The sequence below is a fragment of the Phytophthora cinnamomi genome (assembly GCF_018691715.1).
Source record: "Phytophthora cinnamomi strain GKB4 chromosome Unknown Contig53, whole genome shotgun sequence".
In the NCBI taxonomy this organism is placed as follows: domain Eukaryota; phylum Oomycota; class Peronosporomycetes; order Peronosporales; family Peronosporaceae; genus Phytophthora; species Phytophthora cinnamomi.
This window is the reverse complement of record NW_027150986.1, coordinates 1,237,980-1,259,776: the sequence shown is the minus strand read 5'-3', so window position 1 is coordinate 1,259,776 and position 21,797 is coordinate 1,237,980. Positions and strand designations below refer to the sequence as shown.

The following is a 21,797-nucleotide window of genomic DNA, read 5'->3' as shown; positions in this document are numbered from 1 at the left end:
ATTAGCCCCTCTGCTTTGTTGATCGTTATACAAGTCAGAAATCGCATTCACGTACATCTCCACCGTCGCCACACCAATTTTGCGTGTAGAGTTTTTCACACGAACTTCTCGATCTACGACTTCTTCACTAAGAAACAAATGCATTTTAGCTGCTGTCACTTGATATCGCGTAGTTTCGTGAAAACACTTTCGCTCACACCAAGCTTTAAATTCTTTTTGTTTAGGAGCGTAAGCGCGGGTTGTGTTGGTCGGCCTTGCCTCGCGACAGCGATCTAGCGTTGCGTTAGCGCTCTCTTCGAGCTCAACTTGCAACCTCGGTGGCTCCATGGCGTCCTTCCAGCCCAATTCACGTTATGGACTATTTTTTGCTATCACCGAAGAGCTCTCTGCTGGGGGGACGCCGTCCCCATTCTATAGTGCATTCAAGTACAGCTACACCTAACCCTAGGGAGATAACCTCTCAGTATCGTTGCGGCTTCCCGTCAGAGTAGTAAAACAGTACCAATAACCTAGGCCAAATGTGATGTGTCTTTAGAGTTGTTGCACACTGAAACGACGAAGGGTAAGATCGGCTAGAGCATCCACAACTGTTAAGTCGTTTTACACAACAACGTAAGACATCTATCAACGTGTTTTTCTGGCATGAGAGCCATTCACGAACAGAATAGTATAATAAGGGGTTTTGAGCTTTCCAGAAAGCGAGCACTGCAAATTTGTTACCGACTCCCCTTTGTTATCACATACACTCGACCAACACTGCTTTGCTCTAACCGCACTCATAAGCTGAAACCCTAAGCCTCAAAACGCAGACCATTATAACATCTACCGACTGATAAGGCATTTAGTTTAAACATCATCGATGTAGCGCTGAACAGTTTCAACCCTAAGCTCGTTTATCCACTTCACGAGCAGCTTTTCAGCAACCGGAAGCAATACGGTGCCTATCGGGCTTTCGTTTGCCTGCTCTGTCTCGCTCGGCGCACAGCAGTTCGATGTTGGCGCGCTCACGCTTCCAGTTCTGGATGAGCGTTCGCCGAATCTGGTAAGTTTCCTCTGGTAGTTTAGGGTCGGATGGTGCGAGGTGGTCAAATACATGTACTTTGAGCTTCTCATTGGCCGGATACGCCGTCACGGAGTGCTTTAACGGCTTCCTCCCTTTCCCGCCAGGTAGGCGAAGCCTCCCAGCACAGCACAGAGGGAGTTTGCAAGCGTATTTGGTAGGTGAGGAGGGCCTGTATGCGATCACAAGTGGTCAGGTGAAAATGCCTTCGATACTCCCGTATGTCATAACAAGCCGTATGGGATAACAAAGGGAAAAGCACCACACCTATGGATACAAGCAACCGTGTTATCAGCAGTTCGGTGTCTACAATTCTGCTGTGGAAGTGAGTGAGCAACGCTGTTGGGGGGAGAAATATTAATAAATATTGTCAAACTTGACCTGAGTATGTCGCAAATTCACAATCCCACTCACTGGCTATATAGTCACTTGCCCACTCACTGATACAAAGTCATGACCTTGACGCTGGCGCTACTAGCGCCCGAGACGCCGCCAGGCATCCGCCAGCAGTATGCGAGTCCGCCGCGCGAGTCGCCCGAGCAGCGGCGGCGGCGGCTGGCCAACCGGCGCGCGGCCAAGTACCGGCACTTCCGCGCGCAGAACGCGGCGGACCCAGCGGCGGAGCGCCAGCGCCTGGCGAACACGCGCCGCCAGCGGGAGCGGCGCTCGCTGCTAGACGCCGAGGCGCGCGAGCGCCTGCGCGCGCAGAACCGGCGGCGGCAGCAACAGCGGCGCCAGGGCCTGAGCGACCGCGCCAAGGCGGAGATCCGCCAGAAGCAGCGCCAGCGGCAGCGCCAGCGCCGCCAGACGCTGGACGCCGAGGCGCGCGAGGAGCTGCGCGAGCGCGAGCGCCTGCGCGTCCGTCGGCGGCGCCGAAACCTCAGACAGCAGCAGCAGCAGGAAGAGGAGACGGAGGAGGAGCAGGCGGCCGCGCTGCCCTCCGCGCGGCAGCTGCAGCTCCCGCCCAGCCTGGAGCGAGAGCGCCTGCCGCAGCTGAGGCTCGCGCCGGAGCTGCCGACGCTCAGGCAGCACCAGGAGCAGCAGAGGCAGCGCGAGATGCAGAGCAGGCTGCCGTTCGGCGGCGGCGTGCAGATCACGCTGCCGCCGCCGCCGCCCATGGAGAGGGTCCTGCCCTTCGCGCACGAGCGGATCCCGCCCTTGCCGCACCTGCAGCAGGTGACGCGGCCGAGCGCGTCGCTGCTGCTCGCGACGCCGCCGCCGCTGTTCCCGATGCCCGGGCCACTGGCCGCGGCCAGTGGAGGAGGACCCACGTCGGCGGGGCTGCCCACCGTGGCCAGTGCAGTGGCGGCGGCCGCGACCAGGCCGCCGCACCCGACGCCCATCATGCCGTCCGTCAGCCTGCCACTGCCCAGTAAGCCCCTGGCGGCGCTGCCCATAGTGCCGCAGCAGCAACAGCAGCCGCCGAGGACGCCTATTGTGCTCCCGCCAGCACATCGCTCGCTCCCGCCGCTGCCCGACTTTCTCAACAGCAGAGAGGCGTTCAATCCCGCTACCGCCGCCGCTGCCGCGGCGACTACTACAGCGCGCTCGGCGCGGCCTTCGAGCAGCGCTAGTAGAGCGCTGTTCCCGTCGATTACTGATTTACCCACTACTCACACAGAGACACAAGACTCGGACTCATTTTTCCAACGATGAGAAGGTCGTTGACGACGAGACGCGAAATGTATGGTACATAAGATGCAGTTCTTGCATTGCGCTGTGGACGCTATTGTTGCTCTACCGCAGCAAGCTGTCAAGCTTGTTGACACTTCCTTTTGCAAGTGGACGATGAGGGGCATCGACGTGCCAGAGCGCTCGAAAAGCTTCGTGGGTGTACGCGCCCCGGTTTGCCAGCAGGAACATCTCAAGCTGTGTCTCGGACAAGTTGAGTAGCTGGTAATAACGCTTGGCGTGCTCCAGTCGTGAGGCCGACGAACACGACGAAGGCATCGAAGCAGATGAAGACAGGGATAGACCTTCGCGCGGGTACGAATAGAGCGTCCCCGTGAGCCCTTGGCGCAGTGCACCAATGTTGAGCAGCATTTGCTGGACACCTCCACGAGTAAATGTGCAGTCGGTCATCTGCGCAAGGTTGCCTATCAGTAGGCGCGACAGCAGGGCGTCCACACCATTGTAGACAAGGGCCATCTTGTCGCTCGCCAGATACGGTTGAAGCGCGTTTTCGATCGAAGAGAGGTTGAGGTTGAGCGTGAGGACGCTGTCCTGAGCCATGGTCGGCTGGCCTTCTTCCATGTCAAATCGCTGCGAGACGAGTTGCGTGAGATAGTAGCAGCAGTGCAGCCTAATCTCGCGACGCAGGAAGAGAAGACACTCGTCCGCTAGTGCGCTGCACTGCCAACTCGCTGCTTGAAGCGCCATCATCAGAGCAGGCGAAGTAACAGGAGAAGCTGGACCATTGTTGGACTTCCCTTCAGAACTACCGGCAACACGCTGAAGGTAGAGAGCAATGAGGTCGCACGCACTGTTAGCGTAGCCAAGCATGCCGATCCGCGCGTTATCCATGAGCAGGCCATTTGCTCCGTGCATCCATGCATCCGGATCGTAGAGATCGCTCTCGAGCTCAAGTTCCCTTGCCGCGATTACCTCCTCGGCGCTGGTTTGAGTGCCTGCACCGATGCCCATTGATCCTGTCGGCTGCACCTTCGAGTGATGATACGGAATTGGGCTTCCTTGCTTCGCCTGTTGATAGCCTTCGTACTCGTGGAAAATGGATGCCAAGTCGGCATACGTGACATTCTTGGTTTGCAGTTGCTGGTGATTCAATGTTTGCTCTCGGATATCGCGCACAATCACTGCGCATTCCTCCAGCCAGCTCAAGACCGAGGCTTCCAGCACGCTCGCAAGATCGGAAGCATGCGCCGGCATCTTGACCATCATTTCGCGAAGATTTTCGATCACGTGGAGCAAGCTGTCGATACTGGGTGGTTGATAGCTCGTGTCTGAGGGAATAGGCAACCGGCATATAGTCGTTTGGCCCCGTCCTTTGAGGGCTAGAAACTGCTGCGCCTTCGCCTTAACCTTAGGAACCCATTTCTGCGTGATGAAGGTGCTGAGGAACGACGCGAAACCCGACAGCGACGATGTGGGCGAAGAGATACCAGAGCGGGTGCTACTGGCACGGAAAAACTGCTGGAAGTCTTTGCCGATCCGCTCCAAATCCTCGTAAACGTCGGGCAAGTGAAAAACGCTAGGTTCGCACACGAGGCGGCGACGTTTTGCAGTCAGCTGGTTGCTATCACCCGGCTGATTCTTTGTCAGTGGCTTGTTCCGACTCAACTTAAACAGCTCTCCGCTACTAGATGCAGATGAAAGGTCTGGAATGAGTGCCACGGGCTGGGCCAAAGATGCTCCATCGAGATATTCTACTAGCACACTCTGCAAATGCAAGCTTAGTTCAAGAGTCTCCGGGAAATAATCAAGGCAGCCAAGCTTACCTCAAGCACACCAGAAATTTTGGTTACGACCTCGAACATACCGTAGTCCCAGTTATCGCCGTCGCCGTCGGCTTCGAAGTAGACGGCGACGAGGTAGTGGCGCTGAGCAACACGACGCAGCACAGTGAAGAGCAATCGCAAGAACGTGCCAAACTCGCTTGAGTGATCATGGGTGCCGAATGTAGCCTCCGTGAACGCATTGGCGAATGATGTACTGCTGCTGGAGTTGAAGATACCTCGGCAGAGGCGGGAGAGTTCCGCAACCACTGCATCCAGCTCTTCCTCGATGGAGCTTTTAATCGTGCCAATCACCTCGCGCTCGCGGTGGAGTCTGCAGAAAAGTACAAAGTCAAAGTAATGATCAGACACCCAATGCACCTCTGCACTTCGACGCCACTCACTTTTTTACAGCACTGACTGCGGTCTGAAGGATGTTGTTCGGTGGCAGGGGGGCGACAGGAACTCCGGCGATACTCGAACAATTCGCCCGATTTTGATCAGCCGCATCTCCTTTGGCAGTGGACGCCTGCAGCATCAGCCTCTCAAATTCCTGGTCGAAGTGCACACCGCTACTGAGTTCGTTCTCAATGGCTGCCAGCGAGTACTGGTTCGTCCGCGATGCAATGTTGGCGAACGCGTCTTTGAGATAGATCGTCCTCTGCAGTTCTTGCACCAATCTGTCTTCGATCGTTTGCTTGCACTCCATCAAGTCGTTGCGCAGCCCCGTCGTGGCATGGAACGCCACCAGTTGTTCGCTGAACACTAAATCCAACGCGCTTGCGAACGCATCGACGGCTTCAAGAAACTTGCGCTGGTTCAGCAACGTCTCAATCTTGGCCGGCGCAGCCTCAATGTACTCGATGTCGTTGATGATGTCGATCACTTTCTTGGCCTCGTACTTCTGCAGCAGCAGCTCTCGCAGGTTTTTCGTCTTGGAGCCCAAAATAGTCCGTCCATCAGCTGCTCGCTTGCGAACTTCCTGCACTTTGCCCCGCGTCTCTGCAAGAAGTACAACACGGTAAATTGTAAAAGTCGATGAGCTTGAACCGATTCGTCCCCTACCGACCTTGCAATTGGTTCGAAATGGCGGTGAAGCGGGCGAGACTCGTGTTGAAGTTGACGAAGCTCTGGTCGATGACGCCGTCGATTTGCTCGTCGGCCATGGCCCGAAACTTGCGCACCTTTTGGAGCTGCTGGTCTCGCAGCTCGTCGGTCGCGGCCCCGACAACGTACCGCAGCATGTAGCGTTGCACGCTAAACTTCTTGTCGAAGAAGACGGGGTCAATGACGCTCATGGCGTCGGCGCTTTCGCTTGTGCTCAAGCTGGTGGGATCTTTGCAGGCGACGTCTTTTCCCGAAATGGCGGCTTTACGTTAGACCGGAAGAATCGGCATGAGCGTCGTGGTGAAGATTGAGGATCTCTTCACAGGTGCAGAGAAGCTTCGACCATGACCACTTCCAATCCAGTCTCAAGCGAGATGGAGTTGTGATATAATACTGCAGAGGCTGCAGGTGAGGGCAATATCAAGGAGTTGGCGACACTAATCGAGCAGGGCGCGCGGATCAACGACACCGATGTAAGTGAGGGTCGGCATCGATGATGGCCAAACTATGGCCAAACTATCTACTTCTGAAGGACAAAGGTTGAACTGATCTTCGGTTTGTGTTGAATAGAAAGAAGGCTATGCAGCTCTACAAGTCGCCGCAAAAAAGGGTCGAGACGAATGCGTGGCATTCTTACTGCAAGAGGGGGCCAACGTCAACCAACGTGATGTATGTCAACAGCTTTCGCTCGTTATGCCAGACGACAATGAGAACCTTAATTCGTGAAAAATGTTTTCAGTCCGATGGCTTCAGCGCACTGCATGAAGCGGCATTCTGGGGCCACGACAACGTTGCGCGGATACTATTGCGCTACGGAGCTGACAAGACCTTCATTAATTCGGTGCGGACGTCACGGATAGTGTAGGCGAATACAATCACTTCTCTGCTTGACTACTGCGCATCAAAATTGTAGGAAGGCACGACAGCGCTTGAGTTGGCGGTACGACACGGAAACGGGGTCATTGCGCACATGCTCACAGAAGGGCATTCGGTCGAGCGTGGGTTTTATTAGCATAGAACGTGGACGTATGAAGCTTTTTGCCGAGAGCTAACTACACCCACGGAGTGTCAAGCTCCGGGGAACAAATCTCTCCAACGTGTTGATTTGCTTTTATCGCCCCACCTGTTCTATCGTGTCGTGCGTGCCAGGCCCTCGACGAGTGCACCAGTTTACGCTGCTTTAGGTGTCAACCGGTGCTTGGGTAGATAAAGCTTTTCGTGGTAAAACCTCTACATGTAGTAGTAAAGTCAGAGCATGTAGCTGGGGTCTTTCCTTCTTCGACATGGTAGCGACTTTTTCTCTGATACCCAGCGTCTTGGAAATACGTCTTGGGGTTACGCTTGTTTCGTTCATTTGCTTGAACGTCGCGCTGACTGTACTGTCGTAGCTCGAAATCAAAGTGTTGAGGTGCCATCAGCTTTCCGCACGCCCGACATCAATTTCGCGATGGTACTGGCTGCTTTTTCGGCGACCCGTCCATCATTCCTCGCTCATCGTAGTATACTCGCATGATTGGCAGGCTTGCACTCGGAGTTTGGAAGTAAATTGGAGAATGAGATTCTGCGTAGGCAACCTAAATCCAAGTTTGTACGTTCAACTTGGCAACGGCCAAATCCACGTTTACCCATTTTGCGCTCTCCGTCGCCGCTAAACGTTCGTGCCAATGGGATTGCATCGTTACATGTGAAATAGCGTGAATCCAAAGCGAGTTGATCTTCTCCATCGAATGCCCAGTGCGATGGCGAAGCAACATGCACATGCATTATGCCTGAAGTCGTGTTGTACGGTAATTAGCAGAACCAATTGACTTGAACAAAGTATGGAGACAATTTTGTGGTTGATTGGTGTTCGCCGTAACGGAGACCATGGTCGACTCGGGTGATGAGGACACGTCCGCCGCGGCGTCCACGAGCTGGCGCTATTGCCTACACATCGCCTACTACGGCACGGGCTTCGTGGGGTGGCAACGGCAGCAGCAGGAGGCCAAAAGCAGCTTGGGTCATGACAGCGTGCAGGAGGTGGTGGAGAAGGCCGTGACGGAGACTTTGGGCGCACCCCAGCGAGTCAACGTCACAGGCGTCAGTCGCACGGACGCAGGCACCCACGCGCTCTATGTATGTGGCTCAAGAGGGCAAACGGGGGATTGTCGGGGGCGTCAGAGCGCATTTGAACTAAAGGGTGTCTGCAAAATGTGCCTTTGCAGCAATATGGCTTCATTCGACTCGACTCGGAGCTGCACATGACCATGGAAGAACTGAAAGACCACGTCAATGCCAAGTGAGTAGCACTAAATCCTGGCCCCTATGCTGTGCTGTAGGTTGAGAGCGGGGGACTGACTTGTGTGTGCTAGATTGGGAAGTGGCCGAGTTGTGGTGCTTGGTGTGACGGTGCCGACGACGGGCCCGGCGCGGATTCGATCGCGATACAAGAAGTACATCTACTATCTGCAGCAAGGGCATCGTCCCGATTTGGATCTGGGCAAGTACTCGTGGTTCCTTGGAAGGCGACTTGACATCCAGCGAATCCGTGATGCGCTTAAGTGAGTTGAAAGGATGTGTGAGTAGTTCGATTGCCGACCACGATGATTTCTCACGAGCTGTGATTGTTACGTGTGGTAGGCATTTGGAGGGTACACACGACTTCCGACCGTTTTCCCAGGGACTCTTGAAGCCGAAATTTGAAGATTTGACAACTTTGAGGACGATTATATCGGCCAAGGTTGTTGTCCGACGGTCGGTGGCTCTTTGTTCATGCCTGTGTTCTTTGCACGTGTAGGAAATACTGAAGTCGTGCTCGTGGTGGTGGATAGGAATGTGAACTTCTCGCTAGATCCGCAAGTGTGCGGCAGTGGCGATGTTATTGATGCTGCAGACATGTACAAAGACCCTCCAAGTGATGCTTCTGCCGAAGCTCACAACTCGGACGGCACCAAGGCTGTGGCAACAGGCGAGCACAAGAAACGGAAGATCGAGCAAGCAAAAGGAGGAGCGCCTGTGCACTTCGTTTGTATTGAGCTTGTTGCCAATGGCTTCCTTCGGCACATGGTACGACGGATTATTGGAACTTTGCGTCCGATTGGAGAAGGCACCCAGCCACCTTCTCGGATGCAGCAGGTGCTAGCGGGCGAAGTCCAGCCTGGTCCTTCTGCACCTACAAAAGCGCTGTGGCTGCACCGTACTTGGCTCACACAAGAAGAGTACGATGCAGACTGTGCTGCGGAAAAGTAGACTGCATTATCAAGTTACAAATAGCAGCAACAAGATACTCCTTGCCAGCAACACTCCATTTATTTCGTGGCCATCAAACTCTATAGCTCTTCATGCGCCCCTGCAGCTTCAGCGGTCTCTTCCTGTGCCTCAATGTGCTGCAAGATTCGAGTAATGTGACCCAGAACAATATCTCCAATGATTTCCGGCGAATATTTGGCCACCATGTCCTCTCGAGCTTGCTTGCCCTTGGCAACAGCTTCCTGCAAACGAAAAATGGGTAAGCAGAGTGTTGCCGTAACTTTAGACCGTGCGAGACTTACCTCTGGATGCTCCTTCACACGAATCAGTAACTCCTTGAGATGCTTCACAGAGGGGTCAGCCCACATGTGACCACGGAAAGCGCCTTCTGTGATCTGCTCAATCGGCCATAAGAATCTGTTAGACAATAATCCCTGGTATCAGGGAAACCACAGCAGAACGCTTACCTCGATAAGCCCATCGATCTTGAGCGGGTACGAATTTTCCTCCGTCATATATTCAGTGGTGCCGCTCCAGAAGGTAGCGATCACGGGACGCTCCATAGCCATGGCCTCGACGTGCGGCCGGCCCCACCCTTCTCCACGCGACGGAAGGACAAACGCATTGGCCGCCTTGTACAGCGAAGGCATAGCCTCTTGGGGGATATGAGGCGGCAGCACGTGAACGTGCGGCAGCTCATTCAGCGGTTTGTCCACTGCTTCCGACGCGAACTTCTCAATCAGGCTCTGGAAATCCCCAGCCGACGACGACGACGTGTGATAACCGTTCGTAAGCAGCACAAGCACAACGTCGTCCTCAGCCGAGAAAGCCTCGAAGTACGCCGTGAGCAGCACTTTCCACGCCTTGCGCTCCTCCCACTTGAAAATGGACAGGTACACGGTCGACTTGTCCGTCATCTCGAACGCCGTCTCAGCCGCCAGATCGTACACTTGCTCCACCTTGTCCGGGTCGAAGAAGTCGACGTCCACGACTTCAGGCACGACCTTGACGGCTTCGGGCCTCACTCCGCCGTCCACGAACACCTTCTCCTGGAACTTGGTGGGCACCCAGATCTCGTCCATCTTGTTCATCCTGTCGGGCCAGCCGCTGGGCACTCGGTCCGTCTCGAACATGGTGCGGCCGACCTTGTACTGCGCCTGCTCGGGCGGGCACCGGGACGTCATGTAGTGCGCGGGCTCCCAGGCCCCCGGCTCCGAGTGGCAGATGGCCAGCGCGACCTTCCTGTTCTTGAGCCGCCAGTAGAAGTCCCGCTCCTCGATCCAGTGCTGCTCCAGCTTGGAGCGCATGTCCTCGGGCAGGTCTCGGATGAACGACGGGTTCAGCGAGTCCCCGTGCTGCGTGATCAGCAGATCAAAGGGCGGCTCCAATGTTGCGTCGCTGTCTGCGTCTCGGTCGGCCTCTGGCACCTCCTGGCTGCCTGAATGCGACGGAGATACGCTCGACTGTCCCAGTGCAGCGTCCAGTGCCACGACGTACGAGTGCGCTTCGCTGCAGTAGCCGCCGCCGCTGAGGAAAGGGGCGTACCAGAGCACGGCCGGGGGTCCGGACTCGCTGGTCACGGAGGCGCGGCGGCCGAAAGCGGCGGCGGGCGGCGCTAGCAGCGCCCAGAGCGCGGGGACCAGCAGCGCCACCTTCATGATACAATTGTGACAGTAAGGATCGAATTTTCGCAGTAGAATTTCCTCAACTTGAACAGGGCCATTTTCGCATTTGGAATAAGTTTCTCATTTGGAATAAGTTGTTGCCTCTCCTCAAGCTCGCGCTGGTATGTGTGTGTGTTAGCTGCGTATAGCGTTAAGAACGACTGTGTTTGTTGTTTTTGTTGCTGCTGGTGCTCTACTACCGACGGGGTGGCATTAGGACGCGTACTGCTTGGTCCACTCCTGCGCCGTCTTCTCGAAGTCCGCCTTGTTCTCGTGCATCTGCTTGGCGATCTCAGGTTCCAGCGGGTTGTCCATGTCGGGCTGCTCCAGGATCTGCTTGATGGCCGTCAGGCAGTGCAGCACGTTGAGCGTCGGCCCCCAGTTCTGGCAGCAGCCGAGTCAGCAAAACATAAAAGTCAGCCACACACACACACACACACCCTCTCGACACCCGAAGAGAACCAAAGTCTCACCTCGTTGATGATATCGGCGCAGATCTCGCCGGACTGCGACTTGACGTTGGGGTGGTACACGCGCGTGAGGAAGCGCACCTTGGGCGCCTTGAACGGGTACTCGCTGGGGAACTGCAGGTCCAAGTTGAAGACGCCCCCGGAGTACGGCGAGTCCTCCTGCCACAGCGAATAACAAGCGCTCGAGTCAGCCCCAGCTGCCACCACCGCTGCGTCGTCGTCTGCAACGTACGGGGCCTGCGAGCATGGCGTTCCAGTGCATGAGGTCGTCGTCCACGGCGCTGACGGTGCACCACTCGGGCGAGTTCTTCTCGAACTCGGCGAGCTCCTGCGCAGGAACCGTTAGGTGAGGAGGGAGACTGGGAGAGCAGTGCGTTGCGGACATACTTTAGTCAGACGGCGGGCCATTGTGCGAGGGGGAGGAGAGAGAGCAGGGAGGAGGAGGAGGGTGAGTGTCGCTGGTCGCTTGTCGCGCGCGATGCCAATCGAGAAGTGATGCAGTGAGTGAAGTGCCGACGGCGAGGGCTCCGCTGCAAAATAGCCAGCCTGTTTTTAGACGACTTTTTAGGCTTATTTTTAGTCGACCGGAGTTCGGGATCTCGAACTTGAACCTGGACTCTGGAGCTCGAACTCAAACCTGGAACTTGAACCTGGAACCGTGTGCCGTTACGCCTCTTCGTGCGCACAAGTCGCAGGTCTGGCTGCCAGGCACTGCAGCGGCTTGCTGCCCCGTACGCTGGCTGCGCTTATTCCTTTGCGAGCGGGTTATTATGGCAGATACGTCCACCCTAGCCAGCTATAGTCGGCAATTCGCGTTGCGGCAGCCTCCAGCAGCTAGGAAGCCCCCTCTCGGCGACAACTTCAACGCCAAGAAGTCGCACAAGCGGCCGACGCCATGGAAGCTGAAGGATGCAGCTACTTCCGGCGGCCAGAAGACCTCCTCGCAGTCGCAGAAGACGCTGGTGGGCGCGTTCAAGCAGCACGGGATGCGGCTGTGCGACGGCGCTAGACTAAACGCCGTGGGCAAAGGGATCCACATTCTGGGCCGCGTGCCGCCGACGGTGTGCGCGTCCGTCACGGCGCTGTACCTGAGCCAGAACAACTTCCGGTCACTTGAAGGAATTGAGCAGTTCGTAGCGGTGAGGCTGCTGTCGGTGGGAGGGAACCTCATCGCGTCCGATAAAGAGGTCGCGAGACTCAACGAGCTCGCGCAGCTCCGCAATCTCAACTTGATGGGGAACCCGCTGTGTGACCAGCCAAACTACCGACTGCGAGTGGTCGCAACGCTCAAGAAGCTGCAGGTGCTGGATAATACCGATATCACCAAGAAGGAGAGGGATGCCGCCCCGAATGTTGCAGCGCAGGACGACGCGCTGAGGGTCATGGTCACGCAGAACCACTTCGATATCCAGAAGCTGCAGCGCATTGCGCAGTTGATTGCACTACACAAGGAGTTTTATGGTCGTGTGATGGCAGGTGTCGCAATGGGGAATTTTGATCGTGTGCCGAGTCCTAACGATGTAGTGTGCAATGTGAAATTGTTGCTGCGGCTATGGGGGTATGCAAATACGCTTAGTGAACAGGAACAGGAGGCGCTGAAAGCACAAATGCTAACGATTATTATCCGGACACACGCCAAACTCGCGGAGAATCCGAAAGTGAAGGCGAAGGAGTACTTGTTGAAGCTTGCAAATGGCTCGTCACCTTTAGGACGACGACAGGATGGGGCTTCGAACGATATTAAACAACGCAGTGCGTCATGGGAAGAAGCGTATGGCAACGTGATAGCTTTGCAGCAGAAGACTATCGCAAACTTGCACGCACTATGCGAGAAAAATCGGAAGGAAATGATAGAGTTTTTGAAGGACCTATTAGCGATGGATCCCAGACAACGAAATCGAATGGTTGGAGGAAAACTCATCCAGCAGCACGTCGATGAACCGGAAACAAAGCCTCCACCCAATCAAAGATTAAGCCCGAGGAGATCTTGGGTAGATTCTCATCGCACCGAGAGGCAGCGATCTCACGATAGTTTTGATGCACGGTCTAGTCAGATCCAACTCCCACCGCAGCAGCAAGACCCTGATGCAAGGGACAGGCAAGCTGAAGTCTCCTATCCCAGCTTTCTACCCCCTCCACCTCCCATGGTTTGCGAACAATTAAATCACCCGGTATCTCCACATGAACGACGACAAAGCCAAGCAACTGAGATTCGGTATTTACGAGAAATACCGGCCCCGAATACGCGAGACCGCAAGGCAAATCTTCGTAGTGGAGATTTTGCGAATAAATCTCTTGGCGAGGCAATTCATAGTTTCAAACTGAGAGATTCGATGGTAGCACCACCCGCCAAACCATCAGTATCTATGCCGTTGCCCAGCAAAATTCCTGAAGTCCACACTATTTACACCGCTCAACGGCAAGACAACGCCCCCTTTCCTCATGAACTCGTTGAAAATCAACGTCCTCCGTTACAGAGGAATTCAGGTGGCCAACGTCTTCGTCATGAATTCGAGGACGAGATGAATAGAAGTCATCGCGGCACGGAAGTTACAACAGATCTCAACTATAGTCGACGACGGGTTTCATCCGCGTTCACCCGTGAAGACCTGGATATGACAAGCATGAGTGAGATAAGCCACGCGTCCTCATCACCTCAACGATCGCGTCGAGCTCACGAAGAAGCGTATGTTCCAATTGCAAAGAGCCCACCGAATCCGCTCACTGAAGTTCCAGGAACGTCATCGCATACGGACCACAATCCAGAGCAGTTAAAGCGTACTGCCACGGCCCCGACTAATGACGGTCGACTTCAAGAGCTGGAACAACGAGAAGAGAAGTATATCCGGGCGTTGATGCAGTCAGAGCAACGGGAGTTGGATTTGAGGAATAACCTGTCTAGCGTCCAACGCAAGTTGGCTTCTTATCAGCGGACTTTGGCACGGCAATTGCACGAACGCGAAGCGATAAAAGAAGAGGTGGCTCAGCGCACGATGGCAGTAGCCACGCCAAAGATTCTTAAGCGTTTTTTCATTCATTGGATTCAGTTCTACAACTGGTCCCAACAGATCAAGCATGTTCAAAGGAAGCGATGTTTTGTTGTGCAACATAATCACTTTTGGCTGTGGAGACGTAAAGTATGGATGCAGCAGGAGCTGCGATCATGCTTGAAGAAGCAACAGCACCGCATAAGACGAAGTCATTTTGGGGAATGGGTAAATACTACTAGACTAAGTGTGATCGCAAAGCGCTATAGAATGCTTCAAGAAACCCGGATTTTGAAAAGTATCCTGCGTGCTTGGAGCGATGGCGTCAGTTTTATGCAGCGAGAAAGAAGGTTACAACAAGAGCAGCACGAGCGGCGAACCCTTCGGCTGCAGCGGCTGTGCTTTCGGGAATGGAAACGCACCACAAGGCACAAAAGAGCACTAGCAAAGGCGCAAAACTTGCGCTGGAAAGACTCAGAACGTTTTAACAAGCAACTTGTATTTTGGAATTGGAAGCTGTTCCTACACTCGGTTGCACGGCCAATTCGAGAACGAACCGCACAACTTCAATATCGAGTACAATATCGACAAACGCGCTTATACTTACGAGAGTGGCGCAAGTTAATTCAAGTCGATAAGATGCACAACTCCAAGCTTCGACGACGTTTATGGAGGCGCTGGGTTGAATGGCGTCGACGCGTTGAGACGGAAAATCACGCCGCTGACATAGAGAAACGTGCGGTGGCAAATATATATTTTGCTGCGTGGCATTCTACTGCTTCAGAGCAAGCGACATCAAGACGATCCTTGAACCTTGCAAAGCGGTATGTGAATCGTCGGCGCCTTCGAAAACTGTGGATGCACTGGAAGTATTTCTCAATGGTCAGGCGAAAATATACGCAAGATTCGACCAAGGCTTTGAAGTACTATTTCATAAAGCTTCTGCGTGCGTCCTGGGGGAAGTGGAAACACAGAACACACTCGAACTTGCAACAAGCTAAACACAACAAATACGGTATACTCCAGCGCCATTTTGATGCTTTCCGTACTGGAATTCGCCTCATCCGAGCACAAAAAGCACGCGTTAGAATGCTAGCGCATGCTAAAAAGAGACGACAATGGTCCCTGCTTCGGCATGTCATGCCCGTGTGGCGACAACGGATTGTTAATAACAAGCGGTGCAAGGAGAATGCTAAATTAATCGTACTTCAGCGACAGCAAGCCGCTTTAAGTGCAGCTTGGCGACAATGGCGATCCCTTCACGTCGGGAGTTTAAACCGTCAAATAGGTCTACTTCGAAGAACGTACGATTCCGTTGTGAAGGAAAAACATGAGCTCGAGGCTCATTTGCAAGCGGCGAAAGACACTGCGGTGTCGCTAACAGACCAGATTGAGATTTTGCATGAGCGATCAAAAGGTGAAGATAAGCAGGTAGCGGCTCTCCAGCAGAAATTGCGTCTTTGCGAGGAGTGCAATCATAGTTTGGAAAATGAATTGAAGAGCGCACGATCGGCCATTGAACGTGAACGGCACGCGTGGGAAGACGCTTTATGCGAAGAGGAAGAGAAGCGCGAAAATGATAGTGTGAAATATCGGTCTCTGGCCCAAGAAAATCAGGTTCTGCAAGTTCGAATGATCGAGCTGAAGCGAGAAGTCGAAGCAGAAAAGTCGCGAGTAGTTGAAGCAGAAAGAGTTAATGACGATCTCCGCTCTGCCTCGGCGAAGTCCGCAGACGTTCATCATTTAGAGATGACAGTGGCGGTGAACAAACAGAAGGAACTTGAACGAGAAATAGCGGGACTTCGTGAACATCTGAAAGAACAGGAGACAGAGCGGGAAGATACCGCTAATCGTCTTCAGGAGTACGAAAAGCGAATTTCCAGCACATGCGACGCGATGAACGAACATGAACAAGCTCACGAACGCGAAAACGAACGCCTTCGTAGCGAGTGCACGAACATGGAGACTAAGTGGAAGGAAGAGCAGGTGAAGAATATGGAGCTGACTCGACTGCTCCAAGAGAAGAACCAAGCGATTCTGAACATGACACACCGTATTAACGATGCAGAAGTCTCTCCATGTCGAGACCAATTTGATCAGCATCCTGGGCACGACTATTGCAATACTTTACACGGCAACCACAACGACTGTGGTAGAAAAGAGCTACGCATGACAGCACAACCTGTGTGCACAAGACATGTACCTCGTAGGGTCGTCGCCAAGCCTCAAACACAAGAAAGCCTACCGCATCGGTCGCACTCTTTGACAACGAGAAAAATCAGTAGACAACCCATTAGGAATCAACTGGTTAGCTACTCCAGGCCAGACGACCTCGGATCCCCCACTGAGCAAACTCTCCGAGCGGAAGAAGTCATGATCGACAAGCACACCAGCAAAGTCCATGAAGATATTCGGCTCCTTCAAGAACGGATATCCAAGAGACTTGAGCAAGTTCCAGCATATGTCCAGCTTCCAGCTCGACTGCTTCAGAGATCACGCCCAGTATTTACTGCCGCTCCAGATTCCCCGGTTAGCTCGAGCTCGTCACTTCCAAGCGAAGATAGTGATTCGACAGAAGAGAAGCAATCTGTTGCAGACCGCGTTCGTCGAGCTCGATTGAGACGACTTCAAAGCCAAAAGCAAGCGGTAATATCAGCGGTATCTCCCGCATTAGCTGCGTCTCGCCTATCCAAGTCTACCGCATTCAAGTCCCTAGATAGGGAAAATGTTTCAATTTCGGCCAACAAACTGAAGAAGAAGGCCGCTCGGAAGTCAACTAACATATCTGCAGATCGACCTATGCAGAAAACTACTGAGAAGAAGAAAGCCGTGAAGAAGCAACATTCAGGGATCGTAGGTCATGCTGAACGTGTGCCGTTCAGGAATAAAATTTGAAACTGTTTTGTTCCTGTGAATTTGCTCGCAACAAGCTGGGGTGTCGATGCAAATAGGCTAATCACGCCTTTTACCAGGCCTTGAATTTCAGGAACGCACGATGGAAGATGAGGATGGTGGCGTTTCAACCATAGCCCCCATCGATGTGGCTGCGGAAGGCGAACAGGACGACGGCATTGGGGAGCTGACCTTAACTATACCCTCACCGGAGGCTTCGCCAACAAACCGCAGCAAGGGTGAAACAAGTCCGAGGAGTCCAAAGCGCTCTCCAACTAAACAGCATTCAAACTTACTCAACATTGGTACACTTGCGCTTTGTATTCACTTCAATATTGCGATGCCGGCTAATGGCGTAAAACTTGTGTTTTATTTGGCCTGGGAACAGATCCTACCGCTACTTTGGCTGCGATCAGTGCTCGACTAGCCATCGTGATCCCTCCAGCTGAGAGCGAAATTGCAAGAATTAACCGAGAAGCGTTGGCGGCTGTGAACAATCGGGCTTTGAACGGCAAAAACCAGGGTGGTAACAACAGTCCAACTGGACCGAGATCACCGGGTGGCAAAAATGGAAACGACGGCAACATCAGCGATGCACCGCAGACTCTCTCAGATACCACGAGCTTATCTAGTCCGTCGAAAGGGGGAATGACTCCTGCCCTTTATGACTCGGTCATTGCTGAAGAATGGGTGAACCTGCACTTGGAGACAAATGGGGGCTTTCTTCTTCCCGTGAGTGACATCGCTTCGATGTTGAGAAGCCCGAATGACGACGAGTTGGATCTTGATTTCGAAGCATTTGCCTTCCGCAAGGGAGGAGATGGAGGTCCACTTGGTCGTGCAGGCATGGATCGATTTTCACTGTATCGCATGGGCATGCCGAAGGACCTCGTCGACCGTCTTTATCGTGCTCTCTACGTATATACGAATGGCTTCCACAATATCATCAATGAGATAGCTGCGCACTGTCCTCCGCGCATTGAGCGACACGTATCTTCCAACGCTTGGTTAACGTTCCTCTTACTGTTAGAGCAGTGCGAGAATGGTAAATACGAAATGGCGATGCTCAAATTCAAACAAGCAGCCCAGGACGCACAGAAGCAGCTTCAAGATGGGTTTCAGCAGGAGAGGCTAGACTTGGAGGCCCAATTGCACCTTGTGCAGGTGGCGTTGGAAGACGAAACAACGCGAGGAGCAGAAAAGAGTGAACTCATCCGCAAGTTAGTCACAGAAACGACCGAGTCGAATCTCAAGGTCTGCTCTTCTTGATACGCTACTTGTGGGTACGGACGGACTCATACTAACTTGTGAGAGTATTATACTGCACTGCTGATAGATTGCTCAACAGCAGCAGCAGATTGCGTCTCAAGCTGAGCAAATTCGACTGTTGAAGCTTGAAGTTTTGGTACACGAAGACGAGGAGAAGAAAATTAATGAATTTCTAGATGAGGCACGGAAAGACTACGAAGTCGCGAACTCGGAGCGATTGAATGCCTTATCCGAACGGTTTGCACTGGACGAGGAGATTAGAAAACTATCAGCTCAATTAGAGCGAGTAGAAGCCGAGAAAGCAAATTACGCAAGGCGAATGCACGAAACGCTGTTCATGAATCAGGCGTTGCGGGCTAACAATGATCAACTCAAGCAGGATGTCATTGTTCTTGGAATGGAAAAGGAGAAAGGGGCTGCTGAGAGACAAGGTCTGCAAGAGAAGGTGGAAAAGGCCCAGGAAGAAATCGGTCGTCTCCTAGAATTGAAAATACAGGTTGATAAAGAACTGATCGATAATCAGCGGAAGCAGAGCCATCTGGAGGCCCGTCTGCAGACGATGAAGGAGCAGTTTGATATAGAAGTGGAGAACGGCGTAAAACATCAGAAAGAGATTGCTCGACTGACAGCTCAGATCGATGAGGAGAGGGTCCAGGTTGGTGTGTTAGAGGCAAAGTGTAATCTATTGACAGCCGAAAAGCCGAATACCGGGATGCGCGCACAAGACAAACTGCGCATTGAGCGGCTTCTCAACCAAAAGGCGGAACTAGAAGCGATTGTTGAAGCAAACAAGCTCGATCGAAAACGCGATGAAGAGCAGATCTGGAACCTGAGATCCTCTTTAGAATCACTAGACGCGGAACTGCAGCATAACAAACGTGTGTACTCAGCAGGGCAACAAGCCTTCTTGCATTCAGAGCGCACATGCGAGCAACTACGGCAACAAACTCAGGAGCTAGAGAAAAACTACGAGAAAGCTAAGAAGAAGTACGTATATTCCACCTGTGAATGTATATGTTAATCCAAAACTCTAACTCGTGCTTTTTGCGTTATGGAGTGTGGCGTCATTGAAGGAACGGTTCAAGATGTACGAGACAACATCAAAGGAGCAAGTCACAAAACTGGAGGTGGAAGTCAAAGTAGCCAATGCGCAACTACGCGAGATCACGTACGTAAATCGCGACAACGTCGCCCAGATCGACCAATTGACAAAATCTCTGTCAGTCTCGGAGAAAGAATCGACGGTGCTGAAAACCCGCATCGAGGAATCCGAGAAGCACGTCGTCGAGCTCCAGGCCGAAAAGGAAGATCTACAGCACAACAAGAACGAGCTGGACATTGCTACGTCGACCTCAAGAAACGCCTTCAACCGCTTTATCCTTTCGCTTCAAAACATGCTGGTACTCGTGAAGCTCGACGAGTTCCCGCTGGATGAAGCAATACGAGAGCTACTGCAAATGATCCAGGACACATTCGGAGAAGAACTGTGCATTGATAGCATTCTCGCAGATGATGACAAGCCTACAGATATAGAGGTCGAGGTCGAGGAAGATGTTGCGGAAGAAGAACGAGCGAGTCGGCAGCGTCGGGCAGCAGCTCGCCGCAAAGGCATCATTAGCATTGAAGGATTGGGTGGCACGGACGACGATAACGAGCAAGAGGATGAGGAGAACCCGGCACCTATTACAACGAATGCAACGAGCGCAGTGAACACAGTCAATGTAGCAGCAGAGCGGACGTCCTCCCAGCGAGAAATCATCCGCATGAGTCGGTTCAGGAAGAGCAAACTGGATCATCTTGTGAACAAACTCCAGCGTGATATAGCGCTCAAGGCCGAGTTGATCGCCAACCTGGAAAGCGTTGTTTGTGAGCAGTCCCGCGAAATATCGCACCTCAACACAACCACAAGGCAGCAAGCTCGCGTGATAGTCCAGTACGAATGCCAGAAGGGAATGCTGCACTCGGACCTCGAGATGACAACGCTCATGCTTGTCAAAGTCCGAGCCGAGAAGCAAGCCGTGGAGTTTACACTGGAGCAAGTTCGAATCGACCAAGTGCTCCAAACTAATCGAGCCTTCCAGGCTGAAGTGGCTCTTGCTACTCTCCGACGCGAATTCGACATGCAAGTGATACTCAACGAAGACCTCATGGGCAAGATCTGGCGCAAGTACGAGTACGACCTGTACATGATATCTCTGCGGCGGAACAAGGAGGTCCAAGCGACCGTCACGATCTGCGATCAGCCTAGCCAAACACTTGTGCCGCAGCGAAACCCAGCCATGGAGCGTCCAAGAGTATCATCACTGTACATGCCGACGGACATGTCGGGCGAATCCGAGACTCTCCTGCAAAAAATCACCAGAGCGACTCGAGAACTTCTGCCTGGGGTGGCGAATGAAATGGACGGTCACTTCACGGTAGGGAAGTCCAGGCGATCGCCGAAGCACCAACAGAATCGACCCGGTCTGGTCAGGCCTCTTGCTTCGAGCCCAAAAAGCAGTCGCTCGCAGCTTCGTGCCCAGGCCAGTCAGGATGAAAGCAGACGGCGACATCCCGGAAAGCGCCGGAGCAACGCATCCACCAGCGAAACCGGGACTTCAACACTGCCGCTGCTGGACGACAATAGCGATATTGCATCACCCCCGACGCAGTTGATTCGCCACGTGAACGAGTTCGGCACGCAGCAAAACGTTCTCGTGTCGCCGACGACGCGCCCGCCATTCTTCAGCGACCACCCATCCAACCGCTCTACCAGTGTCGATGGGATATCCCCTCGTCGTCCAGCACTGCAGAATGCTCGCAAGTCCATGCCACGGAAGCTCAGCGCCGGTAGACGTTCCCACCTGCAGCTCGACACGCAGTACGAAGAGCGCGTCGAGTCCGCCGAGCACCCCGAACGACAGTCAGCCCGCAGCCCCATCCTGCTCCCGAGTGCACGCCAAGCCCCGTCGACCAACAGCTCGAGCAGCTCCAGTACTCTACGCTACAACCGCAGCTTCTTGCGTGCCGGAATGGAAGTCCTACGCAACGCCAGGTCGAGCGACAGCCCGCTGCTCTACCCGGGCGACAGCGACTCGGACCACTCCGAGTTCGACTACGACTACGACCCCGCTCTGAGTCCCAGCAGACTCGCCGCTGCAGTGAGCGGATACAACCGCGAGCAGTTCTCGCTGCAAGAAGCTTCGTGGCAGGTGGAGGACGAGACGTCCCAGTCGCCTCGACGGTCCCCAACGCCCAACGCAGCAAAAGAGAGCGACTTGAGGCCGAGCGCTGAGGTGGACGAGGAGCTGGCGTCGCACGACCAGCGCTCGCCCTTCACGCCCGCCGTGTTGTACCCCATCCTGCCGAACCAATAACGCCAATACAGTGACGTTGTGACCGGTGAAAGGCAACTTCAACGTGGTGTGTGGCATCAGTACAGACGCCACCCTCAATATGCGCAGCGGAAGCAAAAACATGGCTTGAGAGGAAATTAAATATAAGCCGGTCAACACACTAGGATTTTGCAATTCACACCAGCAGATACGACAGGATAAATAAAAACAAGGTGGATTATTATGTCGCAACGGAGCTCTGGCTCGTTTGTTAGGGGTAGGTCATACAAATTGAATACAAACATCAAGTCAAAACATACAATAAGAATTTACCGCGGGCTAGAAAACGGCCGA

The 21,797-nt window shown here is 53.6% G+C and overlaps 6 protein-coding genes across 6 annotated transcripts; 3 read left to right on the top strand and 3 right to left on the bottom strand.

Moving 5' to 3' along the window:
* Positions 1–1,513: 1,513 nt before the first annotated feature.
* Positions 1,514–2,716, top strand: IUM83_00326 (uncharacterized protein; the record flags this gene model as incomplete). Its single annotated transcript, XM_067924088.1, has 1 exon — positions 1,514–2,716. The coding sequence occupies one exon, from the start codon at positions 1,514–1,516 to the stop codon at positions 2,714–2,716; it is 1,203 nt and encodes a 400-aa protein (XP_067788820.1).
* Positions 2,717–2,797: 81 nt separating this feature from the next.
* IUM83_00325 (Exocyst complex component 4) lies at positions 2,798–5,810 on the bottom strand (the record flags this gene model as incomplete). Its single annotated transcript, XM_067924087.1, has 4 exons — positions 2,798–4,456; positions 4,516–4,846; positions 4,917–5,514; positions 5,582–5,810. The coding sequence occupies 4 exons, from the start codon at positions 5,808–5,810 to the stop codon at positions 2,798–2,800; spliced, it is 2,817 nt and encodes a 938-aa protein (XP_067788497.1).
* A 97-nt stretch (positions 5,811–5,907) lies between these two features.
* Positions 5,908–8,847, top strand: IUM83_00324 (tRNA pseudouridine(38-40) synthase; the record flags this gene model as incomplete). Its single annotated transcript, XM_067924086.1, has 10 exons — positions 5,908–5,944; positions 6,019–6,092; positions 6,190–6,288; positions 6,359–6,460; positions 6,533–6,559; positions 7,483–7,734; positions 7,824–7,897; positions 7,971–8,159; positions 8,239–8,352; positions 8,430–8,847. The coding sequence occupies 10 exons, from the start codon at positions 5,908–5,910 to the stop codon at positions 8,845–8,847; spliced, it is 1,386 nt and encodes a 461-aa protein (XP_067788498.1).
* Positions 8,848–8,927: 80 nt separating this feature from the next.
* Positions 8,928–10,505, bottom strand: IUM83_00323 (udp-glycosyltransferase superfamily protein; the record flags this gene model as incomplete). Its single annotated transcript, XM_067924085.1, has 3 exons — positions 8,928–9,089; positions 9,150–9,242; positions 9,315–10,505. 3 exons carry the CDS (start codon positions 10,503–10,505, stop codon positions 8,928–8,930), a joined length of 1,446 nt encoding a protein of 481 aa, XP_067788499.1.
* Positions 10,506–10,724: 219 nt separating this feature from the next.
* On the bottom strand, positions 10,725–11,389 carry IUM83_00322 (ubiquitin-conjugating enzyme E2; the record flags this gene model as incomplete). The annotated part of the gene is made up of 4 exons (XM_067924084.1): positions 10,725–10,895; positions 10,985–11,140; positions 11,214–11,309; positions 11,369–11,389. The coding sequence occupies 4 exons, from the start codon at positions 11,387–11,389 to the stop codon at positions 10,725–10,727; spliced, it is 444 nt and encodes a 147-aa protein (XP_067788500.1).
* Positions 11,390–11,751: 362 nt separating this feature from the next.
* IUM83_00321 (uncharacterized protein) lies at positions 11,752–21,485 on the top strand (the record flags this gene model as incomplete). The annotated part of the gene is made up of 4 exons (XM_067924083.1): positions 11,752–12,733; positions 17,891–18,114; positions 18,197–19,116; positions 19,187–21,485. The coding sequence occupies 4 exons, from the start codon at positions 11,752–11,754 to the stop codon at positions 21,483–21,485; spliced, it is 4,425 nt and encodes a 1,474-aa protein (XP_067788501.1).
* Between the last annotated feature and the right edge of the window lie 312 nt (positions 21,486–21,797).